General features: G+C 32.6%; 1 protein-coding gene across 1 annotated transcript in view; it reads left to right on the top strand.

Moving 5' to 3' along the window:
• The first annotated feature begins 134 nt into the window (after positions 1-134).
• LOC128191975 (collagen alpha-3(VI) chain-like) overlaps positions 135-27,635 on the top strand; it is a 44,874-nt gene continuing 17,373 nt past the window's right edge. Inside the window, exons 1-3 of the mRNA XM_052864374.1 lie at positions 135-997; positions 8,882-9,124; positions 10,948-11,097. Of these exons, the coding sequence (XP_052720334.1) occupies positions 928-997; positions 8,882-9,124; positions 10,948-11,097 (463 nt within the window). The 5' untranslated portion in view covers positions 135-927. The remainder of the gene's footprint in view (positions 998-8,881; positions 9,125-10,947; positions 11,098-27,635) is intronic.

Below are 27,635 nucleotides of genomic sequence, written 5' to 3' on the forward strand. Positions count from 1 at the left end.
ATTCTAATAAAATTTTCCTTATTGAAACCTGACAATCATTTAAACAAATGAAACTGACTAGCTAAAAGCCGTCGATTTAACAATTGCAATTTGTAGTATATATCAGATATATTAAAAAATCAGAGCGTTCTTGATTAATTATGTGTTAGATATAATCCCTAATAAGAATGTTATCTAAGTTGATCATCTGGAACAAATGGTGCATGCAACCAATATGCTTAAATTTGGAATTCGGTTACAGTTTAAACATGAACTGAGAAATTATCAAAATTATTTATGCCTGGTACATAAATTATGGCTTGAATATAAGTACATTCACAAACTATCTCACAAACGTTAGTTCTTTTTTTTTAATTTACTTTTATATGACACAGCAATGTGTAAAAGTTTCTAACGAGAAACAATATCCTACATCTATGTTTCATTTACAACAAATGACAGATTTAGTTAAACGAAATGTATTCAATTTGGTAATCAGGACTCTGAGATGATTTTGATAATGTGCTGTAAAGGTAGCATTAAAAATATTGCGATCATATCACTTTTAAAGGACCGTTTTAATTATCTGTACTATAAATTGCGAATAGTTAAAGGTCTTAAAATGCACATCGCTACAGACGGTCAACTACCAGTGTGCTTGGGCCATGTTAAATAAGTCACTGCATTACAGACATTGCCCTCCAGCTGAGTTTTATAAATTGCGCTTGCCGAATCTTGTTCCCTTGTTTCGCAAGTACCCAAGTACCAAGAGATTGGCTTTGAAGTAAGATAATAGATATTTTTCATACAGAGTCGAGGTCTATTTAACCCTGGGTTTGCGTAATTGTGTTTTACATTTTTGACCAATTTATTATTCGAGAACACATTTGTAGTCTACGAAACGGGCAATAATTTTAAAGACAGGAACACAATGCATCTATTTTAAAGATGGGAAGAATGTATATTTTCTTAGGTTTAATGAAGGCATTCCTATGTGTGATCATCATTCAAACAGTGGGTGAGTTTTACAAGTTAGCTTAGTGAAATCCTTAAAAAGTGTAATCACCCTTTTGTGTCTTTATTATCTTTTTTCCGCAAACATAATTTGATAATTTTAAAAGCAAAAAGGCTTAAGCATTCATGAACATTCATTTATATAATCTTAAAATGTAGTTATTTTTTTCAGATTATTATAAAAACCGTAGTTCAAAACTGGATTTTTAAAAAAAAATTAATATCAATATAATAAATGTCATTTTGTCATTGATTTAAAAAAGCAACGATTTTAATGACGGGAATACAAAACATTGATGAGAGATAAAAATACATTTTCTAAATTCTCTGATAAAACACTTCTTTAGGTAATACTAGTTCCTATCGTTGATTATCTTAAGTTTTGTTAATTTTTTTTTTATTTTCTAATTATACAGCTTAATTCCTCAGCTCACTATTAATAGAATAGATATGGGTTACCATATATCAAAGATATTCGGTAATGGAATAACTTGAATTTTCACTGCGCTAAGCTGTCTCTGAGCTCTGAAGAAACTAGTGTACATGTATACAGTTCTTCATTTCCTAGCAAATACTGACATAAATCTTGCGTCACTAGCAAACACTGCACACATCTGTACTAATCAGAGTCTACACGAATGCAATCAGATATATGGTGTAAGTGTTGCATAACCATTACATCATTTTAAACACACACACACACACACACACACACACACAGAGAGAGAGAGAGACAGACACACAGACACACAATAAATAATTAATAGATTGTGTGATAAATAATGTACACTAATCATGAAAGTTATATTTACATTTATTAATATAAGCAATTATTTATTTGTTTAAAAAATAATTGTCCATCGAAGAATGACATATTTTTGTAAAAAAGGACAGAGAAGGCAACTAGCGTAGGAATTTGAATACTTCACATGTAGTTTTCTTGAAGATGGTCAATTTTAAAAATGTTTGTAATGATTGAATAATAAGGAGAAACTTTAACAGTATATTCTAGAGGCGGTGTGAATTAGATGTGGATACTTAAGAATTCAAAGGAACTTTTAGAATACCGGGTATTTGAAATCCAAAAATTTCTACACTTTATACAACCATTCCCCACGCTGTTTTTGACATCATGACAGCTGCGTTTTAATAAAAAAAAATTGTATCACGTATATTTACTCACTTTTACTGTTTTGTTAAAAACCATTTGGATTGTACTTACAGGTACTATGAAGGGGGTATAAAAAGATGCTTGAGTTTCTGATAGACAACATTATGTAATTTTAGGAAATTGGCTCTTCCAACATTATGTTAAAACTCCCATTACACCCCTTTGTTAACAAACCTTTTTATTCATATGAAGCACATTTTATTCAAAAACTTGAAAAAAATAGATCACTCGCTATGGCCCTTAACTCAACATTCAGGTATATTGACGATGTATTATTAATTACAAATTATTATTTCAATATTAATGAAGACTTGATATATCCCAGTAAACTTAAAGTAAAAGATACCACTGATTCTGCGTCATCTGTTTTCATATTTTGAAATTTGACTGTAAAAGGACACTGATGGTAACATAACAACAAAACTTAATTATGAACGTGATGACTTCATTTTTCTCTAGTTAACTTTCCTTACTTAGGTAACAGTATATCTCCACCACCTCCATATGGAGATTTTGTCTCTCATTTAATTTAATACGCAAGGACATGCTCTACGTATTAACAATTTCGAAGGCGAGGTAAGTTACTGACAAACAAGTTGATAAAACAGGACTATCAATAGTCTCGATTTAAGAAATTCTTTCGTAAGTTCTATGGTCGATACAACAACCTTTCCGGCAAATACAATACTCCAGTGGGTCGCATGCTGACTGACATTTTTGATACTTACAGTTCGTCAAAATTAATCACCTGACGTCTCCGAACTTTTCCGGAGTTTTTTCGATTAAGACAAAGAGCGTACAGCGGGTTTGACTTGTTAGCAGGGGATGCTCGCTCCTCCATGGCATCTCATCCTACCTATAATTTTTGTTGAGGTCCGTGTTTACCTCTTTTCTTGTTTTGTATTTATCCTTTGAACTTTTGATTTTGAAGACTTTTTTTATGATTTATTCACAAACCATGCATGTACAATCGTACACATAAAAAATGAATGAAATTGGAAAGTCGAGTAACTAATATTTTTGTTCAATGTGTGGGAAGAGTAGATATCAACATATCTAAAACATTTAATGTATTCAAACAGTGATTTTGTAGAGGGTAAAATATACTGACATCTGTTAATATGAATAAACCTTTTTGCTAACAATATCAATAGATTAAGTTCTCTATATAATACAGGAATGACATGATTACATCCAAATACAGTAAAAAAAAAAAGCTTATAACGAAGTCACAGGGACGGGCAATTATACTTCGTTGTAAGCGTAATTCGTTATATCCGTCAAGTTTACAACATGTAATGAAGTCATGCAGAATGAAATTCACTTCGCTGTAAGCGTCAATTCATTATAAGTGTTTTCACTATAACCGTGTTCTACTGTATTACTGTTTGTTCATTAAAACATACATTAATATCGCACAAGTTCTTTAGTTTTTCCTGTATTGTAATTCAATTCTTTCATGCATGCAGACAACCATAAAAAGATGACTTATTTACTTCTTAGTTTCATGGCAAAATGAACACATTTCAGTTCTAATATTTTGAATATAAATAAACGAGAGTTAGTGCACAGAATTCTACGTGATATTTGGAATTGAAAACTTATTAATTATGTGTACATTGTGACATTATGAGGAATCGTCAAATATTGTTCCCATTCGTTTTCTACAAATTTTATGGACATTCTCTCTTCCCATTTGTGTTTTACGTTTACAGGGGTTTCGGCGAAAGGTGATAAAAATATAGTGTAAAAAAGTTTTGATGCCTTTTGCGCCTTTTTTAATTTTTCATTATTGCCATCAAATATTTCTTCTCTCGAGGCATTGTTTATCAAATCTTTCTAATGTTTTGGGATGGCTGATATAAACCCATTATAGGTTCAAAAATTAGTATGAACATTAACTTTGTCTTGAAAGTTTTCGAATGAAAGAAAATTACCGCCGTCATCGATAAGATCATTGATAAAGAATATCCCCCTTATTGATGCAATAAGATTTACAAACACGTTGCTTATTAACTGATATTTCATTATTGTGCCATAGTGGTTGGCGTAGAATTTCTGATGGGGCTGTGGTAGGATGCTGCATGATTTCGCTCCACGCGTGCATAACGCTTTGCTAAAAAATTGTTAAAATCTTGTATGGCAGTCGACAAGCCTTTTTTACGAAGTTTATATATATTTGAGTATCCTCACTTTTCGAGTTTATCCGCTATTAAAATTTTCCATGAGGATTTACATTGTGGATCCAAGTATTTTTTAACCCACGTAAGTTGAGCGCTGAGGAGTTCCACCGTTAAAATAAAAATGAAAGGTGAAAGTGGTTCCCTTGGCGACCTTCTCTGCTAATCTTTAAAATATCAGTAAAACATTATTTAAGACTGCGGATGATATATCCGTGTATATTGTAGCAAACCAATGAATAAATGATTGACCAAATCCAAAAAATTCTAATGTTTTTACCGCAAATTGAAAAAAAAATTCAACACAATAGCAACATCCCTGCTACTTCTCAAGTAGGAGTTAAAAATTGCTTCATAGCCCGACTCGTTGGCCCAACATTGTTCGACTTCTGGGTACTATGAGTATCGACAAGAAAAGTAATATCATATTTATTTCAACATTTTTCAAAAATATCTCGGCGGATTATTGTACTTGAATGTAAAAGTGAGTTTTACATGCAGTCATGCATAGATTGATGCTTTATTTGGATAACAAAATTTCCCTCCCCATTATTACCGATTCGTGTACCATACAAAAATCACACTTTCCATGCTTTTTGTGAGGAAGAGGATTTGGTCTGGGAAACCCATAAATAACCCATAAATAATTTCCTTATCGTAAAAATGACAGAATTCCCTTAACTACCTCATTAACGCTAATAAAATTGATAGATGTATTTTATTTCTTTTATATATATTAGACCTTAAAATTATTTTCTTACGACGATGAATTTTTCTACATCAAGATTTTCTTTTATAAACAGTTTTTTCCTTGTGGTTTATTTTAAATATGTCGTGAGCTCTCTGTTATTAGACAAGATTTTATTACATTATGTTTTATTAACTGTACTTCAAAGTTGTTAATCTATCATTAAGAGTTACAAGTATATTGAGGTCGACAGTTTAAACAATTAAGATTTAAAGATATAGATGCTCATTGTCGAAGTGTATTTAATCCTACGTATCCGATACATTTTAGAGCGGTGGCTGTCTCTATTGTAGATTTGTGTCCGTATCTTCACTTAATCTTAACACATTGTTAAATATCTCATGGTGCAATAATCATGTGGTTAACAGAGCAGTTCTGTAAAGGAAATGGGAATGCATGTTTAATCATTCTTAACCGTGTTGTTTTATCAACTAATTTTGTTGGATCAATTAAGAGTCATATTTATGACTTTTGTCAATTTAAGTTATGAATGCGAAAAAAAATTACAAAATTATAGTGCTTTTGTAGTTTTTATTATAACAATAGAGAGGGTCTAATGAAAATGATAATAAAAAAACAAACTAATCATCCACCTCAAAAAACAAAGCGAAATACTAATTTAAAGCTGAGCAACAAAGACCTCTAAAAAGATAGAGGTGAAATCAGGTCTAACGGAAAATGATAATAACAAATTTAAATTGTTAATCATCTTAAAAATCCTTAAAGCTGAGCAACACGACCTTTTTTAAAAAACAAAGGTGCCTAGGAGGAGTAAGCACCCCCCGCTGACCGGTCGCACCCGCCGTGTGCTCATTATCAAGATCATGAAAACGGAAGAAACCGTAGTCTAAGCGAACAATTTAAAACAAAAGGTCTGTCGGTAGCAGATTTTTTTTTGTTATCTCTATCCATTTGATCTTTATATACCTACAAAATTAAAATCTCGAGTAAAATCGAGGAAATGTACAGCATGGTGATATATTTATTTTTTCCATGATGGTTTATGATTTTAATACTTTATACAGTTTTGACGCGTAATTCATCACACGTGTGATATAATTGATATAATTAAGCTCATGATAAAACTTCATTAGACTTCTCTTTCTTTATAAACACGATCAAAAAAGACTCAAGAAAGTTAACTTTAGACAAAAATATCCCACAATTAATAAAAACGAACAATCAATAGTATACCAAGATGAATTGATATATCAATAAGCATTGCTATTTTTATAACAATTGGGAAAAACGACGATTGAACTACTAGATCTCTAGTAATTCTAACAAGGAATGATATCAAAGACAGCACAAACAGAGGCCTTTATTGCCCTAGGAGGTTTTTTCTCGTATCTATCAAGATGAAATAGAAATTCTGAACATATAACTTTTGGTGCGTCATATTCATTTTGTTAACAATAACAAACATGATTGATAAATAATTAAAATACTGACTTTTGTACAACCTTGCATTTTATCTTATAAATGCAGACTATCAGGATTGACCAAAAAAGATCAAATGAGACATATCTGTACGACTTGCCAGTTTAGGAGTTATGTTATTGTATTTTAACAGAGTTCAAGACAAATGACCGAGAGGAAAAAAAAGGGAAAGACACTGCTTAAAAGCATAAATAACGGTTTTGATTTCTGGATGAAAAATAACAATAACAAACCTTCAACCATTACAAAAATCCATAAAACGAAATACAAATTCAAAGCAAAGCAACACGAACCTCCAAAAGGATAGAGGTGGTATCAGGTGCCTAGTAGGAGTGAGCGTCCCCTGCTGACCGGTCACACCCGCCGTGTGCTCTTTGTCGTCATTGGGAAAAAATGCAAAAGTCCGTAGACAATCATGTGATAAATTATGGTCAAAAAATTAGTATGAAAACTAATACTAATTTTTGAACCTATAATTGGTTTATATCAGCCATCCCAAAACATTAGAAAGATTTGATAAACAATGCCTTGAGAGAAGAAATATTTGATGGCAATAATGAAAATTAAAAAAGGCGCAAAAGGCATCAAAACTTTTTTACACTATATTTTATTCATCTGTCGCCGAAACCCCTGTAAACGTAAAACACAAATGGGAAGAGAGAATGTCCATAAATTGTAGAAAACGGATGGGAACAATATTTGACGATTCCTCATAATGTCACAATGTACACATAATTAACAAGTTTTCAATTCCAAATTTCACGTAGAATTCTGTGCACTAACTCTCGTTTATTTATATTCAAAATATTAGACACTGAAATGTGTTCATTTTGCCATGAAACTAAGGAGTAAATAAGTCATCTTTTTATGATTGTCTGCATGCACGAAACATTTGAATTACAATACAGGAAAAACTAAAGAACTTGTGCGATATTAATGTATGTTTTAATGAACAAACCGTAATATTTGGATGCCATTCCTGTATTATATAGAGCACTTAATCTATTGATATTGTTAGAAAAAGGTTTATTTATATTAACAGATGTCAGTAGATTTTACCTTCTACAAAATCACTGTTTGAATACATTAAATGTTGACATCTACTATTCCCATTCATTGAACATACGAAAAGAAAATGAGGTTAAGGATAGTTGGCGGATCATCTCAAAAATTTTAGTTACTTGAGTTTCCAATTTCATTCATTTTTTTATGTTATGATTGTACATGCATAATTTGTGAATAAATCATAAAAAAAATCTTCAAAATCAAAAGTTCAAAGGATAAATACAAAACAAGAACAGAGGTAAACACGGACCTCAACAAAAATTACAGGTAGGATGAGATGCCATGGAGGAGCGAGCATCCCCTGCTAACAAGTCAAGCCCGCTGTGCGCTCTTTGTCGTAATAAAAAAAACACCGGAAAAGTTCGGAGACATTAGGTGATTAATTATGGGCTAACTATAAGTATAAAAAATGCCGGTCAGCATGCGACCCAGTGGAAGATTGTATTTGCTGACAAGGTCGTTGTATCGACCATAGAACTTGCAAGAAAACATAAGATGACTTCAAACGAGACTGTTGATAGTCCTCTTTTATCAAATTGTTTGTTAGTAGCTTGCCTTGCTTTAGAAAAGAAGAGCATGCCCTTGCGTATCGAATTAACTGAGAGACAAAAATACCATATGCGGGTGGTGAAGGTATATTGCTACATAAGTAAGGAAAGTTGACAGGAGAAACATTGAAGTAATCGCGTTTATCATAAAGTTTTGTTTTTAGGTTACCATCAATGTCCATTTCAAGTAAAAGATCCAAAAATGAAACAGATGACACAGACTCAGTGGTATCTTTTATTTCAAGTTCACTGGGATATATCGAGTCGACGTAAGAATAATAATAACAATTGTTAATTGAAAATACGTCGTCGATATAACAGAATGTTGAGTTGAAGGCCACAGCGGGTTATTTATTATTTTTCACGCACAAGTTTTTGAATAAATTCTGCTTCATTAGAATACAAAAATAAGTCTGCTTACATTGGTGCACGATTGGTACCCATGGGAATTCCAATAGATTGTTGGAAGACTTGAGTTCCAAAAACTACGTAGATGTTGTCAATCAGAAACTCAAGCAACTTTTTAATGGATATAAGAAGAGTCCATCTAGACGTTGCATTGTCTTAACGTATGATTGAATTATTGAAAATAAGATTCTTTTTGTATCTAGGCGTTGTATTGTCTTAACGTATGATTGAATGATTGAAAATGAGATTCTTTTTTGTTAAAATCACTCCTATTAAAGCATAACCATTTTTCAATTGAAATGTTTCAGACTGTTTGCTTCTTTTTCAGAGAGTATCTCCTATACCCTGACCCAGGGAGATACACGCTCTATTTCCTGCTCCTCTTCACAGTACATCGACATCACATACGGAAGATATTACTGTTGGTATAGTGGATCAACTGTCACCTCAAAGATTCGAACAAACTGTAACTACAACTATTACTGCACCATAAAAGCGCAAAATGCATGGCTAGATATCAACCCATGTTCCGGTACAACAAAAACTCTTACGTGGACTTATTACTGCAGGTGTAAGTTTTTATCAAGCTATATTTAAATGAATTTTCCCATCTTGACAAATCAGATTGTCTTTAAAAAGTTATTAAAAACGTAAACAAAAGGTTTTTGGCAATTTCGACATTATGTTTAAGGTCAGTCACGGATTAAAGTTTTGCGCCCTCTGCGCATGGTAGAGCACATTACTGTTGTGAAACGCAAATGCAAAGTGACATGTTCAAATATACAGGTTATCATGTAACGTTTTTATCTAAAAAAAAATTTATTAAAAACATTTTTAGTGAAATGAATTGGAAGAATAAGTTCAGAAGTATTTTAATCGTTTAGCTGCTTCTTTAAAATCGACGGTATACACCCTTTTGCGGTTATTGCGGTATTGCTCTTTTACAGGGCAAAATGACATAGTTTCGTGAAATAAGAAGCAGCATCAATTGTTTCAATTACGTCATTACGTCATTTAATTATCTACCAACTAAAACTTCGGCAAAGTATATCAATTTGCCCTGCAATAGAGCAGTACCATAGAAAGGGTCTATTCACGTCGGAATCAACGCTATATGATGACGTCAGTTGACAATCGACAAAAATAAACGTCATGCATTTTTATTGCAGCGTCAATAATTAAAATTAAAAGTATAGTTTGTAAAATAAAACATATGCGCGATTCTTTCATGTTCTGTGTGAGTGGAAATAAAGGTATTTTAATCTATTACAAATAAAATTCATAAACATCCTTTTATTCTATACAATTCTATGTGTAAAATGGCTGGCACGACAAGTTTATTGGGGCAAACAATAAGGGCGGATAGCATAAAAACTATCCGGTCAATTTCGTTTTAAATTCACAAAAAGTTAACTTAAACGTTAGTTATCCTTCCAACACTGAAAATTAAAAGAAAATCGTATGTTTGTACTTTTTATGAAATTGAAAATGAAAATCCCCTTTTTCTTATACAATGTAAAATGTCGGGAGTGATTTGGACATACGATCAAAATTTGAGATTGGCAAACATATAGACTATCTGGTCAATTTACTTTATATTTTGGACAGAAGTTTCATGGTAAAAAATAAAAGGAAATCGTATGTTAGAAACACTCTCCCCCGATACTTTTTAATAAACGATTGAATAACGACATTTGTTATGGTTGTACGTAATGAGCACCCGTTCTTTTTTTTAAAAGGCATGGTTTTGCACACCAAAAGAATCAAACATGGCTATGATTGTATTAAGCAACCCAATGTTTTTATTTTCAACCACGCGTAGAGTTGTTGAACATGAACGATAACTCTGTTCTGAATATTATCATTTATCGTTTATTATATAATATATCTGAATAATATCGTTTAATTCAAATAACCGCTAGATGATGATATAAAACATATCTGTTAATAGATTTTCATGCTTTACCAAAAATCAAAGTAGGATAAGATATGAAAAACGACCAGTATTTACATAATTATTTATAATTGTGATCGAAATTTCACAGGAACCGAACAAATCCCGGGGAAGTTTCATTCGAGCACCTCTTGAGTTATTTCATACTTAGCAACGCTAAAGAAAGCATTTTTTAAAGTTAACAATCTGATGGTAAAATTATTTACATGAAATGTCAACCTGTCTATTTGTACTAAAAAGACAAGTTTGTACACGTATTAAAGAGTTCCAAAATAATATTTCTGTTAAACCCTTTTTTAAACTTGGAATGACTATGCCATTATATCATTTTCTCTTTTCCGCTTTATTTTCCCTTAAAATATATTTTTACAGTTTAATTAAACGTTTGGTATAAAAGGAAAACTATGTTTTTTTTATTGCATGCTTGTAATTTTTTTTAGCAATTTGGGGAAGCTGGGGATCTTGGTCCTCTTGTCCTGGAGACTGTACCACCCACAACCTTGTCCGGTACAGAAGCTGTGTCAAACCGAATGGAGGGTGTGGATCAGCCCCAGCGGATTATATCGCTTGTAAAAGACTCGGATGTTACTGTAAGTAGTCTGGCTGTATGATACGAATTAATTATCATTGTAAAAGATTCAATTTGGTGTTCAAAGTGTAATTCACATGAACTTATCTGTAGTTTTTTTTTTCAACAATTGCTAACAATTGGTTTAAATTAAGAACATACATTTGAAAAATATGTTTTCATACAAATCCACCATCTCCTCCCCCCAAATCAGGAAAAAAAGTTTTAAATGGAATTTAACGAAGCAAATTCTTAAATTAGCTCTATTAACTTATTTCCCTGATTCTATTGAAGTTTGTTCAACATGACTTTTATTTTGGAGATTTAAGTAATGCTCAAGAAAAACGATAAACACACAATTAATAATGTAGATTTTCTACACATAAGAGAAATAAATGCTAATAGTGTCAGGCCTATATGATATTGATAAAGTTGATATAAATGGTTTATGGGAAATAAATGTTTTGTTCATTTCATGTTTTTTTATCTTACACGTAACTGCAAACCTGTTACTTTGCATATTTGTCAAGACTGCTTTAAAAAAGATATGGAATTAAACAAAGACTATATTTATATACAATATACTCATGATTGTTTAATTTTCTTAGCGGTTGATCAAATTTAATCAAATAAAAAAAAACATTTGTTGAACATATGAAATAGTTTGTAGCCCGATCCCGAACCATTTGTTTTAATTCCTTCATTCCGTAGGTGTAAAAGTATTCTAATCGAATTCTTATTCTAATCGGCTTCGGCCGATCCCAGTTATGCCCGTTTGTTGCATCCGACAAACTTCACTTCTTGTATACAAACTGCATCCCATTTCTGTTAACTATGCAGTGACAGATTCATGAAACCCTTTAATGAATAGTTTTATAAGTAATAAACATTTTCTTAATGTATTTACCTTCAGACTTAAACATTTCACAATAACATAATAATTCAAATCATGATTTCGTTTTCTTTACATGCGTAAGTATTTTGTATCGAAGCACCCTACGTCTTAAAAATTATTAAATGCATGTTGTACTTTTGGTATCCCGTAAAGTCATTTAATGCTGGCAACTGATGTCACATTCCAATGATTCCTTTAAAATGAATAGACTAGTCCGATTTTGTCGGAAAAAAAACTTTAAACGGCAAATAATCATTATTTGGTCCAGCAAGGATTTTAAACATAATTAAAGTGTGCTGATTCCAAAACAATATGCTGGCCTTCAATAAAATGGAGTTAAGTAGCTCAAAATGGCGATTCAAATGGCTGACAACTGTCACGACAGCCGTCGTGACTGTTCAGTCAAACACAACAGGATTCGTTCTATATTTACAATTTTCATATAAAATAAAACCAAACAAATATACATATTATAAACAATAAGATATTTAAGTTTTCTGATGTCCATAGTCTTCGTCACAGGCATGTAGAAGAGTAGTGGGTAGATATGGCATGGCGTGAGACAGTGGCGGACAGGTATTACCACGGCGATGGACTGCCAGAAACTGGATAGGGACCTTATTAAATTAAACAAATAAACATATTTTGAGTTACATGATTAATATACCTTACATAAACATAGGCTAAGTCGCACGGACTTAAAATATAACATTATGGCAACAACAGTACGCCATACAATAGCACGAAACCCATCGAATACGATCACTGCATAACGTTAAGAGTATCACACTACTTAACACAGAAAAACCACGTCAAAGCGATATACAAATACTCCGTACTACACGGACAATATACAAGTACACCGAACTACACGGCAAAAATACAAGTATATCATGCATGTATATCGCAATATAAAGCACACACACTCGACACGTGACCACACAGGAACACGCGCGAGCAAGCACCTATGTTTAACAGTTCTACCTCGTAAAACCAGTATATCAAAAGTAACAAAAAATACTTAATATAAACTCCACAGTAATGTAAAAAGACTGAGCCGTAGTTCAATTACAAAAGTATGAAATAGATTAACTTACCCCTAATAGGAGAAAGGGTTACTCAAAACCTTAGCTGCTCATACCTGTCATGTAGAAAACGTGGCCACTGTCTGCCAGGTCTGCAATGCGGCAGTTTAAATAAAGTAATCGAACAATAGAAAAGAACTGACCAATACGTACTATAGCTGACACCGTGTCCAGAGGGGTACACTACGGGTAAAAAAACTAGTTACACAGGAACGTTAAAGAGGGTCCCTACAGGATACTAATATGTAAAGAAAACAAATACAATACCAGTAGATACTGATTTGTGACAACAACCAAATTTTATATTTTTTTCTTAAAGTCTTTTCATTATTGACAAACAATAATGAAATTATCCAGCTTAGTATCTCATCATATCTTAAGCATGCTAAGTTTAAAAAAAATAGCTGGCCTTCCCCAAAAAGCGTTAATTAGGTCAACATGGCGATTCAAAATGGCAGGTACCCAGATTTTATAATTTTTTTCCTAAAACATTTAAACCAGGAAAAACAATAATAATTCAGTCCAGCAAAGTTAGTTTTGCATATTAATCAAAATTAAGGCGTGCTTAGTATGAAAAATGTGTTTGCTATGACAAAAATGGCGCAAATTAGGTCAAAATGGTCGACAGGCAAATTCCATAATTCTCTTAAGTCTTAAAAATTGAGGTAACAAACGATTATAAATTGGTTCAGCATAGCATTTTATCTTAACTAAGGTGTGCTTAGTCCAACAAAATATGTTGATCGCGATATAGATTAAAAATGGTGGACAGCCAGATTTCATCATTTTTAGTCTCGCAGTCTCTTTAATGGAAAAAAAATAACAATATAAACTCACAAATTGGTCTAGCAAACATATTATTCATAATTAGCTTGTGCCAAGTTTGATGAAATGTGTTGGTCTTCATGAAAATGACGTTAATTTTGTCAAAAAGGCAATTCAAATTGTGTATACTAGTAGCCAAATTTCATTTATCTCTATATAGACTACTAAAGGCCTCTTAAATTGGAAAAATAATGGAATATTATAATTTCAATACTAATGATGTAACTGACAATCACATTTGAACACATGTATTAATAGAAAAAACTCCACAAGCTTTTTATTTGGAAATGGGTTTTTTTCTGTTTTCCCTTATTAAGCTACAGTATATAATTATGCTATTTATACAATCTCTTTTTTAATGATAAGATTGTGATTTGAAATTTGCAAATGTCTTTACCCGGAAAGTAGGCACGTTTACATTTACACATTAAGGTTCTGCAACCTGTGGGGCAGTTGCAAGCTATCATATCGAAGAAAGCTTTAGGTATAAGATCTTAAGGTCATTAGATCGAGCAACAAACAACCATCACTTAATTTTTTTTATTCCATCTCGGCTGGGCATGGTAATATGGGCATGCTTATATATGCCTGTCTCTCTATCATTACCTTGGTGTGTGTTTGTTCCATAAGCAACGTAAGGCAAATCCTAAGTTGGGACATACCCCCGGGCTTTGATTTTAGGAAGAAAGCAATTTAAACCGTTTCAGTGGGCAATGTGTCTTGGTTATCCATATAACTAAAGAACTTTTCGAACTCTTTGATTTTCTGGACAGTTAATTCCCCTTTTCATACTTGTTTCTGTTCACTTATGTCGATTTTCTCGATATGCTGTAGAAATACGAAGTTGTGTCAAACCATATCAGTGAATGAAATGAACCAAGTGCTTATTCAAAGTTCTATCAAAGGGGAACATTTTCTCTTCAACAACATTGACAGGGATGTTTATCGGCTTTAAAGAGGTTCATACATTCATCAGCAAACTTAGTTGTGAGGATATGTTGCAAATTAACACTGGCATGGTCTAGCATAAAAAGGCCTCAACTTTTCCTCTGAATATGGACACAATTTGCTATCCATACTTTCCTCAGCACATTTGGACAAACACATGTGAACAATTTTGCAAGAGGTTCTTTTATCCTTAACGAAGACATAGACAGCTTGATTCCTTATATAATATATAAATTGTCCCTTGCAAATTAAAAAGAGTAAAATTCTTTGAGTTGCCCACAACATATTGCACATACTTATTACTATATATAAAGTTGGACGATATGTTGATCTCGGCTGATTTTGAATCGCGAGTTTTTCCAGTGTATATGATGATATAGTCGTTAGATTTATTTGCTGGAAAGGTATTAAAGGAAGAGACAGATATATACTAGAATAGTTCTTCATGTCGTACAATGTTCCTAAGTACCTGATTGTATCTCTGTTATCATATAAGCTTATGACATCGATGTCTTTAAACCCTAAAAACACCAGTTTTATAGTGCAGAAATATTTCTCCTCTCTCAAACTTTGCTTTGTAAGCATTTGTTGTATTTCACGAACATACTGGTCGAAGAAATCGGTACATAAAGATTAATTTTTTTTTTAAAAACAGAAAGGTTTAGGGACAAGACGGATATTCAAAAGCATGAACACAGAATGTTTAAATAAGATACCGGTATACGCCTTAATAATTAAGACAAAACGGAAAAAATTAATTTTTAGTAAAATATGGAACTGTTCTTTTTCTTCGATAAAGTCCAATCTAATTTTCATGAGCAAATTTGTATAATGTAATACTTACACGTTTCATCCCTGTAAAAGGCTTTAAGGTGGCTCTATACACCCACAGTTTATTCCAATTTTCAATAGAAGACCACAAAACATATACTTATCACATATCAAAATGATGATAGGGATACTATAGGTATTTTAAAGGAATTTTTTAATGTTTTTTCGTGTTTTTGTAAAATAATTTTTAAAAAGTTAACTATGAACAAATTGAGAGAAATTTTTTGGTCATATGATTGATATTTTCTTCAGACACCTAAAAAAAATATAACACTTCTTAACATTGAAAAATGTTATTATTGCAATTTTTTTTAGTATTTTCTCAAAACATAATTTTACAAATGTTCTTACTCTGTTCACAAATCATCTAAAAAAGCTGCTTGATGTTATAAGAAAATGTATTTTAATAAATGCGACATAAAAAATTGAATGAAAATCATTGCAAATAAACACAAAAAATATTTTAAATTTTATTTGGTATGAAAGTTCCTCAGGTAAGACTTATCGTTCCTATTTCCCAAGGCCCAAACACATTGGGGACTGTTCATTTCTGAGTTGAAAAAATTTCCTAAATATCATGTAGGGATTATAATTACATACATATTTCATTATACGCCTATATAAGTGAATATATTTGCTATAATGCAAAACTAAGTCATATAAATAAAGAGGAAAATAAACTAATAGGATTTATGTAACCCAACCTAAGAGAAATTCAAAGCCACTTTTCCATCCCCTTAAGGTGGTAATGAACATCTGTCGATATTAATGTGGATTAAACTATATTATACTTGAAATACTTTCACCGGTTTCGAATTTTCTTTCACAGTATTCAACCAAAAAATAAGTTTTAGAAAATTTTGGAAAGTTAAAAAAATTATCAGCCTCATCGGGATACGAACTCATGACCTACAGGTATTTAGGGAATCCACGAAACCACTGCGCTACGCTGTAATATGTCGATGATGGGAAAGAAACTATTTACAAAATTATTCTTGATTTTATTGTTTATTTCGATAAATAATACGACACAACGTGAAGGTGTCACATACCACATTACTTGTAAGTAATGAATTTTCCAATTATGTATTTCAATTTTATTCATTTGCACGTTTTTCAAAAGAGCGGTCCCCACACAATTCGCCCCAGTTTAAATCAGCCAGTACCGGAATTGCATGATTCCAGATTTACTTTTTTGCGTACTGCGTCATCAAAAAGTGGTGTATAGAGCCACCTTAAAGGAGAATTATGAATTCTGGCTGTCGGCCATTTTGAAAAGCAATTTTGACGCAAATAACGCCATTTTTGTAAAAGTAAGCTTATATCATCAAACTTAGTATACCCTAATCATGAATAAAAACTTTTTGTCGAACCGGACTATAATTATTTTAAAGCTTTGTTTCTTCTTAAATAACTAAAATAGAAAGTGATGAAAAATGGCTGTAGGCCATTTTAAATCGCCATTTTGACCTATTTCACGGAATTTCCGTCATAGCTAGCATATTTCTTAAGACTCAGCATGTCTTAGTTATATTGATAAACTTTGCTGGACCAAATTAAACTTGTTGGTCTCATGCTTTTTTCCGTTTTAAGAAACTAAAGGGAAAAAATATAAAATCTGGATGTCCACAGTTATGAATTGCCATTTTTTTAAAGATAATTTACGACATTTTCGTGAAAATGGCATATTATTCCTGACTATCCACACCAAAGTTATGATTAAAAACTTAGCTGAACTGAATATTTATTGTTTGTCTCACGCTTTATGTCCATTTCAGAAATATAAGACAGCTAGAGACGAGCTCGTTGCAAGCAACGATTAGGTTTTCCTTCGTAGCTGCGTCATACTTGTGACGTATTACAAAATATTATAGCTGACCATAGTACAATATAAGATGTACAAACACTGAAAAACAAAGTATTTTATTACCTAATCAAACGGATTTTGTTGTTTTATTACCAATTAAATATTTACGTCTTTTTTGAACTGCCGGTCAATAGACTGCGATCTATTAGACCGCCGGTCAATAGACTGCGATCTATTGGACCGCCGGTCAATAGACTGCAATCTATTGGACCGGCAACGTATTTCAGAACGCGGGTATGTTAATGTTACATCCTTTCGATAGTTCTCAGGGAATGTATATTCCTTTACATAGACGTTGTTTTAGTACTTGGTGAAACCAAATTCAATGTGATCAAAATGGAGTATCAAATAATCAACAGCTTTAAAGCCTCAAATAAGGTAAAAGACTATTTAAAATCTAATGGGTTTAAGCCTCCCTTCTTTTGTTTAAAATACTGTTAAATTGAGATGTCGTTATGCATGCAACAGGTTCTGTGCATGTAAAAGATGAAAAAAAATATCTTAGTATATTGCATAATGGCACGAAAACCATCTGCAATATGCAAATTGTAAACCCCGAAAACTAAAAAAGGAATTAGGTAATAAAACAATTATTTAACGCTTGAACAGTCAATAGACCAGAATTTTTTTCCCTTGGAAAAATATTATGGTCTATTGACTGCTCAAGCATTAAATAATTGTATAATATTTCTGTGACCGCGTAGATTTTACGGTGCTAGAGAATTCGTCTGGATCTGCATCGGTCGTGTGCAGTAGGAACCGGGTGAGGGAATGTTGGCGTAAAGTGTATAAGGTATAAGGTTGTGGCGCGCTGTGGGCTGTAAGCTAAAACGAAGGGTAGGTTTGCCGTATTCCCGAAGGTCCACCAGTATAGAGTTCCAGAGAAATAAACAGGCAATTGATGCAGGATTCCACATTAATTGGACGAGACTCAACGATGGCAACATTATAACAATTTAACAGACAGACATGTTACAAACAAATCGGACATGGCCAGTAGTGGCCTCCGGACTCAAGACTCTGGGAGAGTCGGACGTGGCCGGGGCTGGCCTCCGTATTCCAGACTGCGCATTGACAATTGTACATAACTATTTATAAGAATCTTAACAATGAGTATAAATTGACGGGTAATGATATAAGTAAGCTGAGTGAAAGGTTCACAGATATAAAATAATTAAATAAACTCAATGAGTCTTTGATGTCCAAGAAATGAAAATCTGATAATTGCACAATGTTGTTTTAAGAGATAAACAGTCCTTGAGACATGACACTCTGTCTCTTTGAAATCACATATAGAGTCTGAAAAGTGCCAATCACTAAATAAAAAAATAACTTTGTAAGAAATAAACTGTCAGAAAAAATTATACGAAACAGATGTTGAATTTTACAAGTAAAGTAAAAAAAAAATTATAATTGAACAGTGCATTTTCCACGATGATACTACATGTTTATAAGCAAATACAGATCTTAACACGTTGTCTCTAGCTTGATTCGCCGCATTTTATTCACAAAGTGGGACTATGGTTATGCCCGGTACGAAGGTAAAAAGACCATTGGCAAACGTTTTACACGCATTTTTATCGAACGCAAGCGCCAATGAATCTCTTAGTATATATGCAGATATCCTGGAAATTTTACAGGGGGTTTTGAAGAATCATTTTGTAATTCGAGGAAGGGGAACATGCGCGGATCAGAAAAATGTTCCGGGTGGGGGTTGAAAAGTCAGACGGTTTTTTGAGTTTGCCAAGGGATGTCCGAGGCATATTTGGTAAGTTTATAATGTACACGTAATTGAAAGACATTTCGCTGGGGGGGGGGGGGGGGGAGGGGGGTCTGGAACCCTTCCCCTTCTAGATCCGCGCATGGAGAAGTACGGTGCCGGTAATTTTACTGTAATTTTAACCATTTTTATTTAATTATTCATGATCATAATTATCAGAAAACCAATATTATCTTTCAAAGCAGTTAAAACTTAAAACTTAAGATACGAACCATTTAGTCTCGGTGAGTATTGCGTCCGCGTACGAAAGAAATGGCAATTTTCAAGAAATTCGGATGGACGATCTGTGTCCTAGGTCGTCCATCCGATTCTTTTTCAGACTAAAAGCTACAGACCTGCAGTTAGAGATTGTCAAACTTTTATTGATTATGTCAATTTGTTTGTCTCCAAGAATCATTTTTTAAATCAATAAAGTTTTACCTTAAAAAAAAGAAAGAAAAAGAAAGAAATCGGGCACAATTTTCAATGTTAGCATTTTACAATTTTATAGTCTAATAAAATTTCAAGAAACAACTCTTCCTTGCTTTATCCGAAATATTGCATGAAAAAAAATTACATCGCATTTTTTAAATTACAAAAGGATATTCAAAATGAACTTGGATTAACCGCTAACAAACAGGCATAAAGAGAGACTGAGAACCAATTTCTTCTCTTTTTTTTTTTTTTACATCTAAAGAAATTCAAAAATAAATCAAACTATATTTTTTCTTTGTATGCGTTAATGAAAATGTAGATCAGCAAGGGGTTCTTTGTTGTGCACGCACCTACTTAACAGATTGTTACACGGGTCTACAACGATGACAAATATCGAAAAGGCAATATTGTGGGTGATGGATGAATGTGTAGTTTGTTTTTGAAGTTTATTTTTGATACATGTAATTATATTTATCTGGATCGGTTATGTTTGTTGGTTTGTTTTGTTTATTAAAGAAGGGAATAAAGAAATGAGTAATTTTCAGACACGTAGCATCGTTTTTGAAAGTGTGTGTGGGGGGGGGGGGGGCAAACTCATCCAACAAATCTTGACAAGCAAAAAAAGAAAAAAAGAAGAATTTTGAATTTTTCAAAATTGTCAAAATTTCACCCATAATTTCATGATTTTCATACCAATTTTTTTACATGCTACCAAAATGGGGGGGGGGGAGGGGGCAACTCCATGATAATTCAATTTTTGTATGTAAATTTTAAAAAAATAGTTGCTGCGAGAAAAAGTGGGGAGAGGACATCTTTATGTCATATAACATGTGAAACTGATTTCATTCCACCCACAAGCTTGAAATAATTTTAATGAAAACAATATAAATAGACGTCATAAATCCCATATCAAACGACCTATTACCACTTAATTCTGCGCGTCTTTTTAATGAATTTGTAAAGAGCGGCAAATTCTAAAATGTATTGTTAATTAAAGGTAATGTTAGATGCAAGTGTGTAGACCTTGTATGAAAAATTTCGGATGGTAGTCAATTTTTCCGGGATACAGACCGAGCGTGTACATGTACTAATCCTTCTTCACAATGTAACTTTTGTATATATCTTCTCTACACTGTAAACACAGTTTATTGAGAAGAAAGTTCATTGTCATTGGTACATATATGCAGCTAAGGTAACTAAGAATGCTTCCAATAAAATACTAAGTTGAGTAATGCAAGCTTTTAAGAAAGCAATACTTATATTTGTTTAAAATATAACACCCCCAATACTTCGTCTTACATTCGCTATTTGTAGAACAAGCAGAACCAGTATTTTTATTAGTCCGACCGGCCTCACCATAAACATTGTTGAAATTTAATTGTCCTAGCATTGCATTGCTCTGCATGTACACAATTTCTTTTAAAAATTAAACACTTAAAGTGTTCCTCTATATGGCTACACATAACGTACACACGTGATTCAAAATAACGCAGACGGAAAACGGTAAATAATTCAGTCATTAGGTCTACATTTTATAGAACTTGTAAAAAAAAACACATTGCGGGTCTGAATGTTTGTTGATATGTCAATCTATCAATATACAGTTTGTTAATTATTTTCGATTGCTAAGGCTACAGCGTATTTGATGAACATTGACCAACATTTTTTCCATGCCACTTTTTTCCATAGAAGATAGCGAGTACAAGTATAGAGCATTTATAAAATTTATTTAATTACCTCTTTAGAATTGTGTATGGAATAAATAATTTATAAGTTGCTGCTGAAGGTTGTTTGGTATTTTCTTTTGAAGATGTTTTGCAAGTAAAAAACGTGAAACGCGGGGCAAGTCATAATTAATATCCCTAATAATCGTAACTTAAAACTAGCGGCTTAGGATTCAAATAATATCGTATACGAATATTACATTCACTTTTTAAAATCATCTCCACGATGATAATTATATCATGTCCATCGCAAATCAGTGTTGTTTTTTTTTGCTTTAAAAGAAATGTTCTATCGGGAGCAATCCCGCGTTCGCGTACATTTGTCATGTCAGTAATACACATTGTGCTTTATAAGACGGCCGTGTATACGTATTGTAGAAAATTTGAGTTTAATTACCATGTATTGGAACCATTTTATTAACACATCTCCCAGTACTGAAACAATTCAAAGTAACACAGTGGGGCGTTAAACGCGAACGTCCAGCTCTACAAGCACATGCACTGTCGTCTAGGCGACGGCCATGATTACAGCTAGCGACTCTCGTAATGCATCTAAATATAGACAGGGGCACAGTTATGAAACAAACAACAAAAATAAGGTCAGAGAGGGTCATCTTTATGAAATGAAAATGTACATATGAATAAAATCATTTGGGAATTTTATGTGGAATTATTTTTGCGCGCTACATGTATCAGTTAGTCCATTACAAGAAGTCCTTTCATAACCTCATAAACGTGCGAACCCCCACAAAAATAGACCGAACTGACAACAATTGTTTCTGCAAATACTGACTATAAATTACGAAAACATTAAATTGAATACTATGGAAGGATTCAAAATTAATTTCTATACAACTTTGCTTCAATAATGCATTAGAAATTTTTATTCCTTTTTAAGTTATTGACAAGAAACTTTGGACGCCTCTAACTCCCTAATTATAGGGGCCAGCCCCTTTTTCGGTATACCGAATGAAAGGTCTGGGTAAGACCAAGAACTTTTAAAATACATGTTTTAACAAATTTTTATCAGGTAGAAAACTAACACGGAAAATACGCGATTTTTTTAAAAAAATTTTCTTACCTTTGTTTCAACATCTATACCACCCCTTTTATTTGCATTTAAATAATAAATGAAATATATCTCGCACAAATTCAATCTATTAGCTTCCAAAGCAGCCCATCTTTGAGTCTCTGCCAGTCATCGTTATAGCTAAACCCCCCTGGACGAAAGAAGTCATTGAATTTTACTAAAAGGGTAATAACTCAAAACCGGATATGGAGTTTCCTCAACTAAAATATGCAACGACAACATCACGCGGCATGTTATCAGTCCTGAAAATTTCAAAACAATCGGTGAACAAACGAGCGAGATATTAAGGATCAAAGTTGGCGTCTAGAAGAAAAAAAAAATAAGAAGAAACTAGAGCAAAGCTCGTTGCAAAGCAACGAGTGGGTCTTCGTATAATGTTGGAAGTAAAGCTGGAAGTTCCTGTTAGAAGCAGAGCTCTTAAACCAATATCAAGAGTAACTAGATAAGATGAAAAAAATCAAATTATTCCTGGTATGACTTAACAAAACCTGAATGATTTTAAGTACGATTTAACAAAAGCCTTTTTGATTTCAAGAACGACTTAACAAAAAAATCCAAATGTGTTTAAGTACGACTTAACAATCATTTTTGGTACGGGTTAATTTTACTCTAAACATAACGCTATTTTTTAAACCAAGGACGCGGAAACAAAATTTCCGGAAAAATCAATTTTTAAACCCCGATATCTCTGTAATGCATCGTCTGATTTTAAAACGGATTTCAGTTTTTAATTAAGCTTAATAAAAGCTGCTTTGTTGCTTTATAATAAATATCAAATTATTGGTCAGAAAAGAGTTATCATAAAAAGACTTAGTAGCCCTTGTACCCCCTAATTTGTGGGGCCAGCCCCTTTTTCTTAATATCAAATAAAAGGTCTTGCTAATATAAACATATTTTGTTCTACAAGTGTTCATGAATTGTAAACCGTTCTCGAGATATCCGTACAAATGCGTTTAGGGGCCGATCCGTTAAACCCTTACCGGGGCCACTTACAACAAAATCTTTGGTATCATATTGTTAAGAACATTATTTTGAAGAACTTTTGTTCGACATTGCTTTTAAAAATATTTCTCCTTTTTCAGATATTTTTTTTTTTTAATTTAAATATCTGAAAAAGGAGAAATATTTTTAAAAGCAATGTCGAACAAAAGTTCTTCAAAATAATGTTCTTAACAATATGATACCAAAGATTTTTTTCAGATATTAATGATCAGAGTTTTGAGTTCTGGCCCCTTGAAACCCCTAATTACGTAATATATGACTTAGGTATGGTAATGTATAGATGAACAGCTGTACAACATTTTTGCTTCTATAATTAATAACAAAATATTGTTCAGTAAAGAGGTATTGTAAGAAGATATTAGAGCCCTCTTGACCCCTAATTCGAGGGGCCAGCCCGAAGTTCTTGACATCAAATGAAAGGTCTTGTAAATATAAACATATTTTGTTTAACAAGTGTTCACAAAATGTTTACCGTTCTTCAGATATCTTTACAAATGTGTTTTAGGGGCCGACCCTTTTACTCCTAAATGGGGTCATAAACAAAAAAAATTAAGGTAGCATATTGTACAAAACATTATTTTGAACAACTTTTGTTCTACATTGCTTTTCAAAATATTTCTCCTTTTTCCGATATGAATGATCAAAGTTTTGAACTTCTGGCCCCTTGAAACCCCTAATTTCGTAATACATGACTTAGGTATGGCACTGTGTAGCTAAACAGCTGTACAATGAACATTTTTGCTCCTATAATTGATAACAAATTTTTGTTCACTAAAAAGTTATTGCAAATATACTTTAGAGCCCCCTTGGCCCCTAATTTGAGGGGCCAGCCCCTTTTTCTTGATGTCAAAGGAAAGCTTGTGAAATTTGAAACAACTTTTGCATTACATGTTTTGACAAAATATTTATACATCAAAAGGTATAACAGAAAATGTGCAAATATTTCGTGAAAAAATTTGGTGCTAATTTTCAGGTTCAGGCGAGCTTTAAGGCCTTGAGCAATTTTCATAATTGGAAGCATGGGGGTACATCTACAGACATTAATCTACAATCCCTGAAAATTTCAAGCTTCTATCTCGATAAGTTATGGAGGAGATGCGTGGACAAAATGACCCTTAAAAATTTATAAAATCGTCTATATCTGAAACCGGAAGTGACGTCAATAATTTTTTTTACTAAAAACATTTATCCCCTCCGATGTCCTTTAAGTCTGGAAAATTTCGTGCAAATCGGGCAAATAGTTTTCGAGAAATAAAGCTTTAAAGAAGGCAGAAAAAGAATGTTAAGAATAACTAGAGCAAAGCTCGTTGCAAAGCAACGAGTTGGTCTTCCTTTCATGTTGGAAGTAAAGCTGTAAGTTCCTGTAAGAAGCAGAGCTCTTATACCAATTGCAAGAAAAACTAAAATACAAAGATGAAAAAAATTGAATTAGTCCTGGTACGACTTAACAAAATACGAATTATTTTAAGTACGACTTAACAAAAACCTTTCCGATTTCAAGAACGACTTAACAAAAAAAAAATCGATTGTGTTTAAGTACGAATTAACAATTTCCGAATTATTTTAGGTACGAGTTAATTTATCTTTGAACACAACACTATTTCCTTAACCAAGAACGTGGAATCAAAATTTCCGGAAAACTCAATTTTTAAATCCCAATATCTCTGTAATGCATCGTCCGATTTTAAAACAGATTTTAGTTTAAATTAAGCTTAATAAAAGCTCCTTTGTTGCTTTATGATTTATATCAAATTATTGATCAGAAAAGAGTTATTATAAAAAGACTTAGTAGCCCTTCAGGCCCTTAATTTGAAGGGACAGCCCCGTTTTCTTGATATCAAATAAAAGGTCTCGCTAATATAAACATATTTTGTTCTAGAAGTGTTCATGAATTGTCAACCGTTTTCGAGATATCTAAACAACTGTATTTTAGGGGCCGACCCTTTAACCACTTACCGGGGCCACTAACAACAAAATGTTTGGTATCATATTGTTAAAAACATTATTTTTAACCACTTTTGTTCTACATTGCTTTTCAAAATATTTATCCTTTTTCAGATATTAACGATCAAAATATTTAATTATGGCCCCTTGAAACCCCTAATTACATAATTTATGACTTAGGTATGGTACTGTATAGATGAACAGATGTACAAACAACATTTTTGCTTCTATATTTAATAACAAATTATTGTTCAGTAAAGAGTTATTGTAAGAAGACATAAGAGCCCTCTTGGCCCCTAATTTGAGGGGCCAGCCCCTTTTTCTTGATATCAAATGAAAGGTCTTGCAAATACAAACATATTTTGTTCTACAAGTGTTCAAGAAATGTTAACCGTTCTTGAGATATATGTACAAATATGTTTTAGGGGCCGACCCTTTAACTCCTAAATGGGGTCATAAACAAAAACATTTAAGGTAGCATACTGTACAAAACATTATTTTGAGCAACTTTTGTTCTACATTGCTTTTAAAAATATTTCTCTTTTTTCAGATATTAATGATCAAAGTTTTGAATTTCTGGCCCTTTGAAACCCCTAATTACGTAACATATGACTTAAGTATGGTACTGTATAAATAAACAGCCTAACAATGAACATTTTTGCTTCTATAATTAATAACAAATTATTATTCAGTAAAGAGTTATTGTAAGAAGACTTTACAGCCATTTTGGCCCCTAATTTGAGGGGCCAGCCCCTTTTTCTTGATATTAAACGAAAGCCCGTGTAATTTGAAACAACTTTTGCCTTACATGTTTTAACTAAATATTTATACATCAAAAGATATCACAGAAAATGTGCAAAAATTTCGTGAAAAAATTTGGTGCCAATTTTCAGGTTCAGGCGAGCTTTGAGGCCATTAGCAAATTTCATCATTGGACGCATGGGGGTACATCTACATACATTCGTTTACAATCCCTGAAAATTTCAAGCTTCTATCTTGATTAGTTTCGGAGGAGATGCGTGGACAAAATGACCCTTAAAAATTTACAAAATCGTCAATATCTGAAACCGGAAGTGACGTCATCATTTAAAAATTTTATAATATGTAGCGCCGATCATGCTTTATCTGTCCTGAAAATTTTGTGCGAATCGGTTGGATAGTTTTTGAGAAATAGCGTTCCAAAAAAGTCAGAAAAAGAAAAAAAAGAATAACTAGAGCAAAGCTCGTTGCAAAGCAACGAGTGGGTCTTCCGTTAATGTCGAGAGAAAAGCTAGAAGTACTTGTAAGAAGCAGAGTTCTTAAGCCAAAAACAAGAGTAACTAAAACAATAAGAAAAAAATCGAATAATTCTTGGTACGACTTAACAAAACCCGAATGATTTTAAGTACGACTAAACAAAAACCTTTCCAATTTCAAGAATGTCTTAACAAAAAAAACCCGAATGTGTTCATGTACGACTTGACACGATTATTTTTGGTACGAATTATTTTTAAACCAAGAACGCGGAATCAAAATTTCCGGGAAAATCAAATTTTAAACCCAAATTTCTCTGTAAAGCATGGTCCGATTTTAAAACGAATTTCAGCGTTAGATTAAGCTTAAAAAGTTCGTTGTTTTTGCTATATGAAAAATATCAAATTATCGCTTATTAAAAAGTTATCATATAAAGACTTACTAGCCCTTTTAGCCCCTAATTTGAGGGGCCAGCCCTTTTTTCTTTATATCAAATAAAAGGTCTCGCAAATGTAAACATATTTTGTTCACATGTATTAACGAATTGTTAAACGTTTTCGAGATATCTGAACAGCTGTGTTTTAGGGGCCTTTTAACTCCTTATCGGGGCCACCAACAAAAAAATTTTAATTGTCATATTGTTAAGAACATTATTCTTAACATTTTGTGTTCTACATTGCTTTTCATAATATTTCTCCTTTTTCAGATATTAATGATCAAAGTTTTGAACTTCTGGCCCCTTGAAACCCCTAATTACGTAATATATGACTTAGCTATGGTACTGTAAAGATAAACAGCTGTACAGTGAACATTTTTGCTTCTATAATTAATTACAAATTTTTGTTCAATAAAGAGTTATTGTAAGAAGATTTTAGAGCCCTCTTGGCCCCTAATTTGAGGAGCGAGCCCCTTTTTCTTGATA

Source organism: Crassostrea angulata, chromosome 7 (genome assembly GCF_025612915.1).
Source record: "Crassostrea angulata isolate pt1a10 chromosome 7, ASM2561291v2, whole genome shotgun sequence".
NCBI lineage: Eukaryota > Metazoa > Mollusca > Bivalvia > Ostreida > Ostreidae > Magallana > Magallana angulata.